This window comes from Austrofundulus limnaeus, unplaced genomic scaffold (genome assembly GCF_001266775.1).
Source record: "Austrofundulus limnaeus strain Quisiro unplaced genomic scaffold, Austrofundulus_limnaeus-1.0 Scaffold754, whole genome shotgun sequence".
Taxonomy (NCBI): domain Eukaryota; kingdom Metazoa; phylum Chordata; class Actinopteri; order Cyprinodontiformes; family Rivulidae; genus Austrofundulus; species Austrofundulus limnaeus.
The window spans coordinates 48,549-63,846 of NW_013953156.1; the positions used below are offsets into that span (position 1 = coordinate 48,549).

Below are 15,298 nucleotides of genomic sequence, written 5' to 3' on the forward strand. Positions count from 1 at the left end.
CGTGAATTTGGTTCGTATCTGAAAAAAATCTTAGAATACGAAAACATTGGTGAATGCCACAAATTCTCCTAAACCACTCGTACGYACAACTTTAGAACAAATCTGTTCGTACGAACGGTTTTTGCATGAGGCCCAATGTTTGCTGGGAATATGTTTGTTAAACTTTTTCTTTATTTTTATGTGTTATTTTGACCCTTTCTTTCTCTGTCTCTCTGTCTTATCGTTGACCAGTAGGAACCTTCAGAAACAAACAGAGTATGAGCTCTTCACTCTTGTGCTCCTTTGAATCATTGGGCACCACTTCCTCTTGTTCTGTGGTTCAAATCATAAACTATCCGTGCGATTTTTACACMCAGTAACTACCCGAATACAGAAAACATTACAGGCATAATTGACATCTCTCCATGTGGCAACACAACCAAACATTTCATCTATAAATACCTTAATATGTCCTGGTAAAGCCCAACTTATCACAGACATATGAACACCATTCTGCTCATTCATTCATTTGTTCATTCGTGAGCTCAAAGCATGAGATGTTCTTTAGAARTACTTGGTGTGCTTTGTCTTTTTGTAATCACCATCTTTTGTCTCTGAACAGAGGGYGGTGGAACGCAGAGTCAGGAGTCATGTGGGCTGGACAGCGTGTGTTTGAATGGAGGCTACACCCCCAACACCTTCACCCTACATGGCTTGGGGACAACACCAGGGTCCCGAGCTGGAGTGGTGGGCAGCACTGACCTTCTGAGGGATGGAGGAGTCGGGATGGGTGGGGATGACATCTCCCCTGGCCTYCTCACTCCACACGGGGCAGCAGATATGAGCAGTGGGACTGGGATGCGTCGCAACTTGTCGGACGCAGCGGCGCTGGAGAAGATGATCATTTCAGAGTTGGTTCAGAGCAACCTGAGGCCCTCGGTGCCCATGCCTGTTCCTCCCGAGCGATACGGGAGCTTGGCCAGGCCACACCTTCACGAGAGGACAGCTCTCACTCACACTGCCACCTTAACTCGACACACTCAGCCACCCCAGGAGGGCTGGGCTGCCACTGTGCAGCCAAATACACGGCACAACCCACAAGAGGGCTGGGCACACACAAGGCAGCCCACTCAAGACACTGAGGCAACCTCCACAACACACGGTGAAGATCATAGCACAACCACACGCTTACAAGATGGCTGGTCTCACACACGTGTTCCTGCAGACGCTGACTCTCGTGAGCTGCTAAAAGATGGCGACCAGTCTCAGTTGCAAGGTACTCTGGGCCGTCGGGGGCACCAGGACCGGCAGCAATCACGTCCCCCCGATGTCCAGGCTCGGCCTTACTCCACCCTCAGCCGTACCCCTGGTACTCTGTCCCGACACCGCAGCACGATGGAGTCAAGTGGAGGGACAGAAAGAGATAGAGACCGGGAGCGAGACAGGGATCGTTACCGGGACAGGCCTCTTCCACCACCGCCTCCTCCTCCTCCGCAGGAGTCAGAGCCCCTGTACAAAGCTTTGGAGGAGCYGCTGCTGCTGAAACAGAGAGAAGCCGTCGTGGAGGCATGGAAAAGTGGCCAGGACAGAGAAAAGGATGAGACATTTCTGCTGAAAAGAGAAGGAATGTATGACGAATGGAGAGGAGGAACCGAAAGGGGAAGAGACGAATCCTTTACCTCTCAGAAGAGAGATGGCACAATGGATGAATGGCGAGCTGGCATTGAGAGAGGCAGAGAGGAAAAGAGAGATGGACGAATGGAGGTGTGGCAAGGAACAGAAACAGATCAGGAAGAGACATTTATAACTCAAAAGAAAAACTTTAGCATGGATGGCTGGAGAGGTGAGTTTGAGAGGGACAAAGACGAATCTTTGTTCTTGAAGGACAGAGATGGTTGGAGAGCAGGGATTGAGCGAGAAACTGAGAAGCAGAAGGACAGAGCGCTGGATGTGTGGAGAGGAGGAATCGATTTGGACAGGGAGGAGTCTTTTTCATTTGAGAACAAAGATGGAGGTCTAGATGGGAGGAAAAGAGGAAAAGATAAAGGGTCTCTTCGGTATCACGGCGAACGGCAAGATTCTGACAGCTTCACTCTGCCTTTGACCCCTGACCTTGACCTGGACCCTGACTCGTCACCTATCTACGCCCGAGATTCAAACCCCTCCCCACTCTACCCTGGAGACCGCCGCTCATCTCCACTCAGCATATTTCCTCGAAACTCACCCCAGACAAATATCTTTGCCCCGCGAGAAAACAACTCCCCTCCCAGCAACCTCTTCTCCCGCCACTCCCCGCAGGTGTACAGCCGCAGCAGCTCCCCCCCACGTTTCTACACCCGCACCTCACCGCCAACTCACCTGTACCCAGACAGCAGCCCCGAAGGCCCAGAAGAAATCAGTCCCACAGGTGGTCCGTCCCAGCGGCCTGCTCTGGAGCTCCCCTACAGCCTGGGGCGACCCCCGCTGGGCCCACGGCCCAATCACCTGCAGACCTTTTATCAGCCACCGCCGCTGGCTACCAATGGAGAGACAGGGTACTCTGCAGAGTCCACCTCTGATGGAGATGACGGACAGATGCAGAGGGTGACGAGCCTGTGACTAGGGCGGTGGTGATTGGGGCATAGATACCAGGGAGGAAGAGGAAGATGGTGATATTTTTCAACAAAAAGATGAAATCTAAAATTGATTTTTGAGCCCACCAGTTATGATTAAAAGAAATTTGCCAATGATGATGGACTACTTCAACTCCTCCCTGCTTCTATTTCCCGATCACCACGAGACGTCTCCCTTATCCATGTTTCTTTACTTTTTTTTACGACTGCAATCAATTTATTTGCTCCTACTACTCTTCCGACTTCCCTGAAACCCTGTTGTGTCTTCCCATCTCATTGGTGCTTTTTCTAACTGGTCCATCATTTCAGTTTTTGTTGCTTCATTGGCTGGGTGTTGCCCCTCTCTGTAGCAAACAGTGTCAAAGAAGCACTCGTGTGTTGCCAAAAAAACCCTCTCAAAGAATATGTGCATGACTTTACAGTGGCTTTGCAAGGCTACATACTGTAGGAGGAGGCGCTGATGCGTACAAGCAAATGTGTGTGTGCGTGTGTGTGTGTGTGCATTCCCTGATGAGCATGTGTGTGTGAAAGGGTGTGTATATGTGTGTATGAGAGAGAAAGTACATGTAAATAAAACATTATTGTATAATTAATGTATCACATTAAAGCATTTTATCAAAATGGATGTGAAGGACTGCTTCGCTCCTTCGGATTTTAACTCTTGACTTGTCCTGTTTCACATCAAGACCAAAACTTCTGTCCTCTCAATCTGCCACTAACTGATGGAACTTGTTGCCATGAGTTTGTCAAAGCAACTGAACACTTGACTGCAGAGCTAGAGATCATGAAAAACCTCAGAAACTTTTCTGCAACCCCCTGAAGATCCTTGTACATATTCACCTCAAGTGTTCTGATTGTCTTGTATTGCTATTGAAGTTCAAGTAAACATGTGAAATAAATGTTTCTGTTTTTCTGTTTGTGTGCACAAAGAGAGATGAAGATATTCAGATATTTTTACACATTAGCTGAGAATGTGGCAGAACTGATGTAAGTGGTATGAATTAAAAAAAAGTAGTTCTTCCAGATAGGCTCCATCAATAGATGCTATTTTATAATTCTTCACTTTGCTGATCAGTGGCAACTGGTGGTGATATTTGTAGAGTGGGCTAATAGATCTGATATTCAGATATATAAGAAAAAAAACTGCAGATTGGATTCCAACAGAAGCATTCAGTGAACACGTAAAGCAGAAAAAATAATTTGTTAGCTCCACTTTCTGTTAGCCAGTCCTTTTGATGAAACTTTGTCAATTTTTACCGCCTTTCCTTTTGCTGGATTTCAAAGTTTTTTTAGTCTATACACCCTCAGCCTTTTCACTTCAATTTTTTCCTCCAAAGACATGAAGGAAAACAGAGAATAAATTAAATAACCTACCTTATGTTAATCTTGTTCACCATCATATAAAATCTATACCAAACCAGACCCACATACACTCACACTCAAGACACGTTATTTTATGTCCACCTTGGGGTAAAACAAAATGAGCCCCAATGAGCAAAAAACTAAGGGTTAGGGACGAGACGTCTGTCAACCTTTCTGTACCACAAAATATGTCTGTGAAAGATAACCATTTGAAAAGATGGGTTTTCTTGAGATTGTTTGGCACCAGTTTTCTCAAAATGTGATACAATATTTTAAATTGGAGTATATCTAGCCTGGCCCTTGCCTTCCTACGCAGTTCCGCTCAATTCTAGTTTCCCTTCACTGCTCCATCTGGGACTTCTCCCATAGAGAAGGATTTCTTCAGCAGAATTTCATTTGGGCCAATCAGCAAACAGAAGGCGGAGTTTTGAACGTCAATTTTCTGCGCAGTGTCTGTTAGTTATTTTAGCATACGGAAGTGGAGGAAGTGAATGAAGCCAGTCTGTGTTGATAAGGCTTCTAAATTAAATTAAATGTGTCTGACAAAGCAGCAGCTCTCATTTACTGTCGTCTCATTCGGCTCTGTACTCTCAGTAGGGTTGTTTACAGCACACACAGTTTCTGGTTAGCTTCTTAGCTTAGCCTCCTTCGCAGTGGCGCTGGCATACGTACGTCACGGCCAACCAATCCAATCATTTTAAACTTCAGCAGAGGCCACGCCTCCAGCAAGAATCGCTTCTCTATAGCCGAGAGTCCAGACCCTCTGTACAAAGCAAAGTGAAGTGGTTTTAACCAGGCTAGGGTTTATAAGGTATTTAAACATTTTTAATGTAAACACAAATGAGGGGCTTAGCCCCACTACCCCACTTACACCAACAGTCTGGTGTCAATTGAGACAAATATATTGCTAAAGAACAATAACACCAACAGATAACAAAATTAAGCCAGCACAACCCAAGAAATTAGTTAGTGTTTGTATAAAACAGCAAACGCACAATCAACAACAAAACTTTCATTAGGCGTTAGATTAGAAGAGTACTTTCAGTTCTGATGCTTTTGTCAATGAGAAAAGCAATGAATGTTGGTTCTGTTGTTTATTCCTTAGTTGCTATTTCTCATCAATTTTTTTACCACAGCTGACTGGGAAAATATTCAACAGCCATCATAGACACCATTAGTACCTCCAAAAAGTTCTCAAAGGGGTGATGAAGTAAGAGCCACTGATCCTATTGAAGTGCTGCACCAAAGCTCAAAGCCAGAACAACTCGAGTGGTTTTGTTATTATGATGGAGGCTATTTAAAACATGCCACAGCTAAACAGTGGCTCAGTTGGTTGAGCTGTTGCCTCTCAGCAAAAAGGTTGCCAAGATGAATCCCAACCAGGGATCTTACTGGGTAGGGTTTGCTTGTTCTCTTCTGGTATTCTAGTTACCTCCCACAGAYCAAAACCATGACTGTTAGGCTGGTAACTCTAAACTGTCACTAGGTGTGAGAGAGAGAGTGAATGGTTGTCTGTCTTGTTTGTCTCTATGTGGTCCTGTGAAGGACTTGCAACCTGTCCAGGCTGTACCCCTCCACTCACAGCCAAATGCCCTCTTAATCAAATTCAGCTTATTTAAAATAACATGCTCTTCACACTCTAGTGATGGAAATAATGAAAAACATAAAAATCAGAATCAGATGAAGAGGTGGTAGACCCTTTGAGAGAAAAAAAAATCTTAAAAACCTGCGAAGTGAATTGACCCAGAAATAAATAATTTATGATTTCATYACATCAAAAAAAGTCTCTTTTTCTCTATTTTTATTAATATTTTTACCTGTTTTGAATATACTAAGGCTAATCTGTGTGCTGACATTAAAAACAGACAACTCATACTTTTTCAGTGAATACATCAGAGATAGATTTTAATCATTCTACAAATTGTTTAATCAACAAATTTCTCAGAAAGACATTAAAATTTATAGTATTGTTTCATTGTGTGTTTTATCACACATAAATACAAAGAAATGAAAAATTTAATGACATCTATTGATACCATAATTTAGAAAAGTCAGTTTCAGTTCTATTTCTGCTTCCATTCATCAACATTCAACAAGTTTTTGTCAAAAATAGTTAAATAATAAATGTATTTATATTCATATAAATATATATTGCATTCTATTCAGTTCTGTGGGATAAATATAAAAACTAACATGAAAATGTAAAAGTGCATTTAAAGTATGAATAAAGTTATAAAAAAGGAAATATTTACAAGTTAAGTACAGTGTTCTGTGGTTTCTGTGTTCAGTTTGATCTCACAAGGGATAAGTCACAAGGATAAAAGTGCTCAGCCTGTTTACATAAAACAAACTCTACAAGCAGGTATTCAGTCTCTTTCTATCAAGTCATATTCAGTTTGTGTTTCTTTCTCTTCTGAGTTGCAGACATTAATTTTCTCACTTCCTGTCATAATGCTGAGGTATGTTATTGGATTTCTGAGGAAATTGTCTCACATTCTTCAGATCTGCTGTCTGTTCAGACCAGGATTCAGGCAGCTGGATGTTCTGTTGATGGGTGTGAGCTTTAGCAGATGGTGTGATGAGGTGACATGGGGCTGTCCAGTGTGTCAGTGGGAGACAGGTCTGAGCTGGAGCTTTTAAACATGGGAGAGACGTAAAAGGCCTGCAAAAAAAACATAAACTGAGACTCTAGACATGCTCCAGTAACCCATAAACAAGCAGATGAAGTATACTGACCACCCAGTAAGCAGTGAAAGCTCCCTGCAGGTAGCCTGTTAACACGTCGGATGGGTGGTGTCTGTAATCAGAGATACGAGTCAGGCCTGTGTAGACCGCCAGCAGGACCGCAAAAAACTGAATCATTGGCCTCAGTAATCGAGCCCCCTGCCATGTAAACCGCGCCTGCAAGTAAAACTGAAAAACAAAGAAAATGCTTGCTTTTAGTGAACTAGATAACACAAAAAGGACAATGTTCATAACAATGGTGTCGGATGTTCTCTGTTCAAAGGAGGCTCATTTTACTCCTTTATCAAAAGCATAATCAGTATCTTTTGAAACATGTTGAATGTTCTGACAGTCTGAAGAGTAATTTGAGGCACTAGATCTATTCTCCCTAAATTTATTGCAAACTTTTTTTTAACTTGAGTTGTTTTATTAAAGGAATCCACGATTTGTTGTAACATTAGACTTTATTTGATAAACATTTGTTTTAACTGTAAAATAAAGACTGTAAAAATACTGTAGGATGTTTTGTTCAGTGATTTTTAAAAAGTAGATTTTAACATGGACGGGGGCATTTTATTTACACACAAAAGCATTCTGGGTAAATGATGATGTGGATAGGTCCTCGGTGTGAGCGAGCTATATCCACCCTGAAGGTTAATCTTGGACAATATCTGATGATCGACTCTTTTAAATGAAACCAGAGAGCGTTGACAGAGAGGAGAAGGTAGAAATGACTCAGTCTGTAACTGAAAATATGGATGGAGGACAACAGAGCTGCTTCATGGAAGAAGAACCTCAGCTTAGCCTGTTAGCCTTCACGTTACTGCCGATGCTWTATTGCCTTATATGTATTAGCTCGGCGCTAGCGCGACAAACAAGCTAAACTGAGGTTCTCCATCTATTTTTTCAGCTGCAGGCTGAGTCATTTCTACCTTCTCCTCTCTTTCAACTCTCTGTGGTTTCATTTAAAAGAGTCGATCATCAGATATTGTCCAAGATTAACCTTCAGGGTGGATATAGCTCGCTAGCAGCTTCACACCAATGACCTATCTATGTCATCATTTACCCAGAATGCTTTGCATGTAAATAAAATGGCCCCATCTGTGTAATAATTTTTAAAATTTTAGTTTAAAAATTATAAAAACTAAACAGCCTACAGTATTTTTACAGTCTTTATTTTACAGCTAAAATATATATTTATTAAATAAAGTCTGTTGTTTTAACTAATCGGGGATCCCTTTAAAATCTTATTTCACAAATTTCACAACAGTCTTGTTTCCCCAAACCAGGAGTCCAAAACCTAAGATTAGTACGTTTAGAAATTTGAAATTTGCCTAAGCAAACACCCTGTTCCAAAACACACACAAACATGTGGGCACACACACACACACTCACACACACACACATTCACACAATAGAGAAGAGCTGTGAGATGGTGAGGTGAGGTCACAGTCCTCCCACAGCAAAACAAAGAGCACTCTGTTTTCTCGTCTTTCATTATTTCACTTTCACTGCTAACTGGACCAACAACGTGTAAGACACTGTCTTCAAAAATCTCAGATTGGATTAGAAATGGAAGTGAGAAAAACAGCATTTGTTTGTGTCATCGTGAAAGAGTAWAAACAGAAATACTCACTGCTAAATACAGCATTGTGTACATTGCAAAAGAGGCATGGCCAGAGAAGAAGGACTTCCTACAAAAAAGAAAAAACAATTTTAGGTTAGTTCAAACAGAAGCATATTAAAAACATAAATCCATATTGATATTTAGACTGCAAACACAAGATGTGGAAAAACTTGTTAGTACTGTTACAGCTCACTGAAACCATGTTTTATTTCTCCTGAAAAGTGGTTACATAAAAGTAATTTTCTACCATATATATGCTTGCCTTTAGTTTATGATAGAATCGATGGGCACATAATATTGTATCATATCAAACGTAGACTTGTGAATTGAATTGAATGGAATTGTATCATGACAAACTTTGTGTTTCAAATTAGATGTTTGACATTAATTAGTATCACAGTTGTCTTCAACTGTTAAGTCTATTCGCAGGGAACAACCAAACAGAGAAGTCTGATGTTCCACGCTGAACATGACAGAAAAAGCAACGATGAGAGCTGTAACAGGAGCTCAGACAGAAGATTAAAGACACACACGTTAAAGCTAAAAGCTACAATAACCATATCAAAGCAGCTTTATGTTCCTGTGACCACAGCTGCCAACCTTAATAGAAATTATAAGGTTTATGGAACTGTAACCAAGCTTCCAGGATGTGGATGCAAGAGGAAATGCAACCCCAGGTTGATCAGATAGTGTGGATGGTATGAGGAAATCATTAAAAACCATTCAAGCTTAACTTCAAGGTCAACGTATTTTCAATCCTTGTGCCTCCATGGAGAAGACCCAGGAAGGCTCATCAACTAACAGAGAAACAAACTAGAAAATGCCAACATTCATGTTCACAAACTTTAAAGTTTCTGAGCCTGGTGATCCGTCAACAGCTTCTTTTTAAAATTTTTTCCTATTCTAGAAGGGTACCAACAAATGTACTCATTAAAAACACACACACCTGGCCTCTTCCACTAAATGGGGATTAGAACTGGGACAGGTCACTGTTGCAACGTAGGTCCCAGGAGTGCAGTTAAGTGATGCGTAGGTGATGCCACACACAGACAGGAAGTGAGGTCGTAGCCGACCCACGCTGAGTTTGGCCATGTTGGTCAATGATTGGCCGATGAAGCAGCCAAACAGAAAGCAGCCCAGCTCCTTATACAGGCAGGACACGTACAGGTTCCTGACAAAAGCTTTGGAAGTAACACCTCGGAAACGCACCCGGAAACATTCCCCAAATGTAATCTAAGAAGAAAGATGCAATCAAAAATGGCATTATTGGACATTATCTTCATTTTGAAGAGTTTTAAAAAAAAGCAACTGCTGCAATGGGAAAAATGTAGGTTATGAGCTCTTACCRTGAGGCCTGCAATAATGATTCCACCTGCGATGAGTAATTTGTCTGATATGACTTCACTGTGTAGGTAAGGATAGGTGATGCTGGGGTCTCCACAAATGAAGCCCCTTCTGTATGGACTCACTGCCTTCAGCTCGCAGGCAAAAAAAGGAACTGATACTGCAAGAAAAGACAGAAATKGAACAAATTAGCCAACATTAATTCATATCAAAGCAATCCCAAATGAGTTTTATATTCTTGAGWGGAGAGGAGTGCAATTTGTGTTTAGGTATTAGAGTTTTTTCTTTTTCCTTTTTTTAACAACACATTTAATTCAACTTATTGCGCTTCAAGTTGACACTAGTTTTGAGTGTATTTTAAGCTGTTATCAGTAAGTTGCAACATTGTGAAATGTCGTGTAAAATGTCCCTAAAGTGCCACGCCATGATTTTAAAATCATATTTGCTGTTTGAATTTAAAATATCAGTTAGGTTTACCTGTTCAGCCTCTGCCAAACATTCATGATTTACAAAAGATCAGGTTTTATCACTCTTGTGATCCAATTAATTGTTATCTTAAAAAGAAGCCTTGCATTTTTGAGTAAAATAGTTGGCCTTTAATGAATGCTGTTTTCATCAGCATGTTAGATTATGACTGTAATTTACGTGTAGCTTGAGGGCTGCAATGTCACAATCCTGACTCACTGGCTGCCAAATGTAAACTCAGCACAAGTAAATGTTATGTCTACATAAACAGCAGTATAACTTTTTCCTTCATGACTGTCAAAAGAAAAACTAAATTGTGATCAAAAGCCACTGAACTGTTTTGATCTTTTTTTTATTATTATTATCTGAGATTGTATAGAGATGAAACGAGGAATGAAACCACCAGGACTGAGACATGAAACCATCAGTGTCTGAAAAGTAAAAAATACAAAGCCTCAAAATCTTTTTTTTTTCACATTAAAACGTATACACAGTCTTATAAAGGCCTGGAATTTAAAAGCTGATCAAATGTTTTAAATCTAAAAATAAACATTGAGTAGGTCGGTTTCTTCTTTGTTGAAGACATTTTGTCTCTTCTCCAAGAGACTTCTTCAGTCGGAGAACAAAGTGTCTTCAAAGAAAAAAAAAAGAACCCGTCCAGAGGACCTTCTCAGATTCTTCTACCTGGATTATTGAGATGCATCAGGATAAATGTTTTAAAGTAAAACAACTTTTATGTGCGTTAATACAGTCTTTGTTACACAGCTGAATATCTTCTTCATCACAGCTTGAGGTCAAGACAAAACTCAAAGTTAGGGACACAGACCATGGAATTTAACTTTTGAACCCAAAGTTGTTTTGCAGGGAAATAACAACGAGGAATACTGAGTACACAAAAGTCACAAAACTTCTCCACTGGGACAAGAAAGAAGCAAAAAGCTTCTGTTATCTGATAAAATCCACAAGASTGTTGAGGCACAAATAAACACAAAGTTGGAACTGTGCACGAGTTTCTGTAGATGAGCAGAAAGAAAAGGAGTTTGTGACTCCAGTTCAACTCAAACAAAGAACAACTGTTGTCTCCGACCAGAACCAGAACCAGTCTGATACAAGCCCTGTTTGTCTCTGGACACATCTGTCTTTTTCTGTTTTGCAMATCTTATACCACAATAGATAAACAGATAATAGCAAAAAGACAAAGACTTCTCCCTCCCTCCTGCAGATAATATTATATAACCACTCTCTTTTCTYATAAAGGGACCCTCAAGGCCAACTAAAGGGTGGGGCAGATCCACACACAAACATCATACTCGTGGGGTYGTCYATTTATTTATTTATTTATTCATAAACTAAATTCCCTCTGGCCTGACTCTGCCCTGAGAACCAGGATGCTGTCATAGAAACAGTRCAAGTCCCCAGGCAATGCTCAACCCAGCTGAGAAGAGACGAGGAAAACAAGAGAGCACATGCAAATGGAGAAAGTGGGAAGTTTTCCATTCCCATTTTTATAACTCATCCATTCTAAACTTTCTGTTTTCAAATTCAAACTAAAATTAATCCACTATATCCGATGGCTCGTTTAGTCTGGTTATCAGCTGGAAAAGCAGAACAAAACAGAAACTTAAGTGCATTTTGAAAACAAAAAGGAAGGAATTACTCTGCATCATTCAGCACCTTGTCAAGTCAAACAAAATAAAACAAGTTAAATTATTTGGACAGTTTTGTCWAACATCGTCTGACATTTTTATTTTAATAAACAAAAATGACAAGAACTATTAAATGACTAAATCAGAAATAGCTACATATAAAAGTTAGATCATGTAAAAAAAATATTGCCATAGAATTTAATCAGTGTAGTCTAAATCAATGCTGGTAATAATTAGCAGATAATTATTTTTCTTTTAGGATTTTGTTTGTATGAAAGATAAAATAAATTAAACAATAATAAATTACTGAAAAGTTTTCAGCTTTAAATTTTCTTCAAATAATGATCAAAAAGAGATTTTTAACCTCTTGAATAAAGATAAGTTTATGCRGCTCTTTAAAGTTAAAAATGTGTAAAACATTTACCAAGGAAGAGGCAGAGGAGGTCTAAGCCCACCAGAAACTTGCTCTTGGATAAAACTGGTCCACTTGAATCCAGCAGTTTCTTCCCAGTGTTCTGGTCCATCCCTGACAGGCAGCCTTTGGGTTCCGACAGTTTGAGCTGAAGCTCYGCATGTGGGCCGGACAACCCGACACTCTGTGTCCCAAATGTGTCCAACATGAAGACTGAAGAGGAGGCTGAGGCTCAGAGAGGAACAAAAACTGAATCCTAAAGGCAGTGGAGCTCCTCTGCGCAGTTTAGTGAAAGCAGAGTGAAAGCTTGGTTTTAAATAGTCCCCCTGCACGTGGTGCCGCACTGATTGGACGCCTGGTCTTAGTCATATTTACTGTAAGAAGTCTGCAGAACCAGTCTGGACTTGCTGCTGCAGCTTGTTCATCACCTTGACACCGGATGTTTGCGCAACACGCGAACCGGAATCTGATCCTTCCCTCCTCTCAGATCCTCTCAGGCACTATGGAAAAAATAATTTCCATGAAATTTCCACGAACTCAGATGGGAGGGTATGTGCATCAGACATGTGTCACAGTGAAGGAATGGCAGCTGGCAGACTTCAACTACATTCCCTGCTTAATTTTATGACAACACACACATGAAAAGTTCAGTTTGTCATAATCAATGATCACGTAGCACAACAATAAAGTAGGGATTTCTGATTAAATATTGTATATTATTAACTTTAGTCCTTATTTTAACACACATATCTTATTTAGGCCGTTGCAAAAGTTTGGGCAGCCTTGTTAATTTTCTTGATTTATCTTTATAAATTATTGATTGTTTAGGTTTTTTTTAAAAGATCAGTTAAATATATCATATAGGGGACAAACAATGAAATTTGAGGAGTGAAATTAAGTTTATATGATTTACAGAAAGTGTGTAATAACTGGTTAAACAAAATTAGGCAGGTGCATAAATTTGGGCACTGTTKTCATTTTATTGATTTYAAAACCTTTAGAACTAATTATTGAACTCAAATTTAGTTTGTTAAGTTCAGTGACCCTTGACCTCCATTCACAGGTGATTCCAATTATGAGAAAGGGTATTTAAGRGGGGCAATAGTAAGTTTTTCTCCTCTTTGCATCTTTTCTGAAGAGTGGCAGCATGGGAGTCTCAAAACAACTTTCAAATGAGCTGAAAACAAAGATTGTTCACCGTCATGGTTTAGGGGAAGGATACAGAAAGCAATCTCAGAGATTTCAGCTTTCAGTCTCCACTGTGAGAAACATTGTGAGAAAATGGAGGGCCACAGGCACAGTTCAAGTCAAGGATCTAAGTGGCAGACCAAGACAAATCTGGAATAAACAGAAGTGAAAGATTTTGAGAACAGTCAGAGTCAACCCACAGACCAGCACCAAASACCTACAACATCATCTTGCTGCTGATGGAGTCACTGTGCATCGTTCAACGATTCATCACACTTTACACATGGAGATGCTGTATGGGAGAGTGATGCAGAGGAAGCCTTTTCTCCGCCCACATCACAAACAGAGCTGCTTGAGGTATGCTAAACCACATCTGGACAAGACAGCTTCATTTTGGTATAAGGTGCTGTGGACTGATGAAACTAAAATAGAGTTATTTGGGCAGAACAAGGGCTGTTATGCATGGAGGAAAAAGAACACAGCACTCCAAGAAAAACACCTGCTACCTACAGTAAAATGTGGTGGTGGTTCCATCATGCTGTGGGGCTGTGTGGCCAGTACAGGGACTGGGAATCTTGTTAAAGTTGAGGGACGCATGGATTCCAACCAATATCAGCAGATTCTGGAGACCAATGTCCAGGAATCAGTGACAAAGCTGCAGCTGCTGAAGCCGGGGCTGGATCTTCCAACAAGACAACCACCCTAAACACTGCTCAAAATCTACTAAGGCMTTCATGCAGAGRAACAAGTACAACGTTCTGGAATGGCCATCTCAGTCCCCAGACCTGAAAATTATTGAAAATCTGTGGTGTCGCTTTGTAATGATGGACTTCATTACTGGGATTATGTTTTACTAACACTATCACTTTTAGAACACTTTAAGAGGACTCTTGCAATTTATTAAATCACTTTAAGCATAGATTTGCATCAGTAACCAGTTGCACACTAGCCTGGTCCTTATCCTATGCAGTTCCACTCACTTCAAGTTTCCCTTCACTGCTCAATCTGGGATTTCTCCCATAGAGAAGGATTTCTTCRGGAGGGTTTTTCGTTCAGGCCAATCGTCGATTTTCTGAACAGTGTCTGCTTGTAGTTTATTTTATCTGGGCCAATCAGCAAACAGAAGGCAGAGTTTTGAACGACGTCGATGTTCTGCACAGTGTCTGCTAATTAGTTCAGCAATGACAGTGGAGGAAGTGAATGAAGCCAGTCCGTGCTGATAAGGCWTCCAAATTAAATTAAATTTGTCTGACAACGCAGCAGCTCTCATTTACAGTCGTCTCGTTCACCTCGGTCCTTCTCTCCTCTCAATAGGGTTGTTTACAGCACACGCGATTTCCGGTTAGCTTCTTAGCTTAGCACACAGCTTCACTGTGGAGCTGGCACACGTGTCGCAGCCAACAATTCCAATCATTTCAAACTTCAGCAGAGGTCACGCCTCCAGCAAGAATCACTTATCTATAGCCGAGAGTCCAGACCCTCGTACGAAGCAAAGTGGAGGACAAGGGTCTGGTTGTTACYAGGCCATTTGCRCACAGGAATCTTTAATTGTTTATTGAGTATTTATTGAGTATTTTAATAATTAGCATGTAGCCTTTTGTTCCAGGCCCTGCACAGCTGCTCCTCRTTGAGAAGTGGGGTGGTTGTCTGTGAGAAGGAAAGAATKGTTATTCAGAGCAAATAAGGTCTACTATTTAATGAAACTTGAGCAAATGTCTGTGTGAAGTCTATTGATAAAAGTGTAAGTGTTWGAAATGCCAGTWCTCACCTGCCTTTTCTGTGTCTTTCCAAAGGTGTTTGGGCAAATGCTTCCCACTGGGTCCAGACACCATTTATATAGGTTCTATGAGAGACCATGGAATAAGGGAGGGTGGAATTGTTTGTACAGGTTTTTCTTGTTGGTGTTTTCATGAGGCTGTTGAGGTGTAAGGTTGAAATA

The 15,298-nt window shown here is 40.8% G+C and overlaps 2 protein-coding genes across 3 annotated transcripts in view; one reads left to right on the top strand and one right to left on the bottom strand.

Annotated features, from left to right (window-relative positions):
* Window positions 1-3,504, top strand: part of LOC106532343 (latrophilin-1) — a gene marked incomplete in the record, with an annotated part of 51,783 nt that extends 48,279 nt beyond the window's left edge. The window contains 2 exon segments of one of the 2 annotated variants that reach the window (XM_014028381.1): window positions 232-255; window positions 602-3,504. In XM_014028381.1, coding sequence (XP_013883835.1) covers window positions 232-255; window positions 602-2,577 — 2,000 coding nt within the window. 2 annotated transcript variants of the gene reach the window in all.
* Window positions 3,505-5,839: 2,335 nt separating this feature from the next.
* On the bottom strand, window positions 5,840-12,483 carry LOC106532348 (lipid phosphate phosphohydrolase 3). Its single transcript, XM_014028385.1, has 6 exons — window positions 12,184-12,483; window positions 9,651-9,808; window positions 9,251-9,537; window positions 8,314-8,371; window positions 6,690-6,866; window positions 5,840-6,615 (listed from the first exon to the last, which is right to left on the bottom strand). The coding sequence occupies exons 1-6, from the start codon at window positions 12,377-12,379 to the stop codon at window positions 6,517-6,519; spliced, it is 975 nt and encodes a 324-aa protein (XP_013883839.1). The 5' UTR covers window positions 12,380-12,483; the 3' UTR covers window positions 5,840-6,516.
* Between the last annotated feature and the right edge of the window lie 2,815 nt (window positions 12,484-15,298).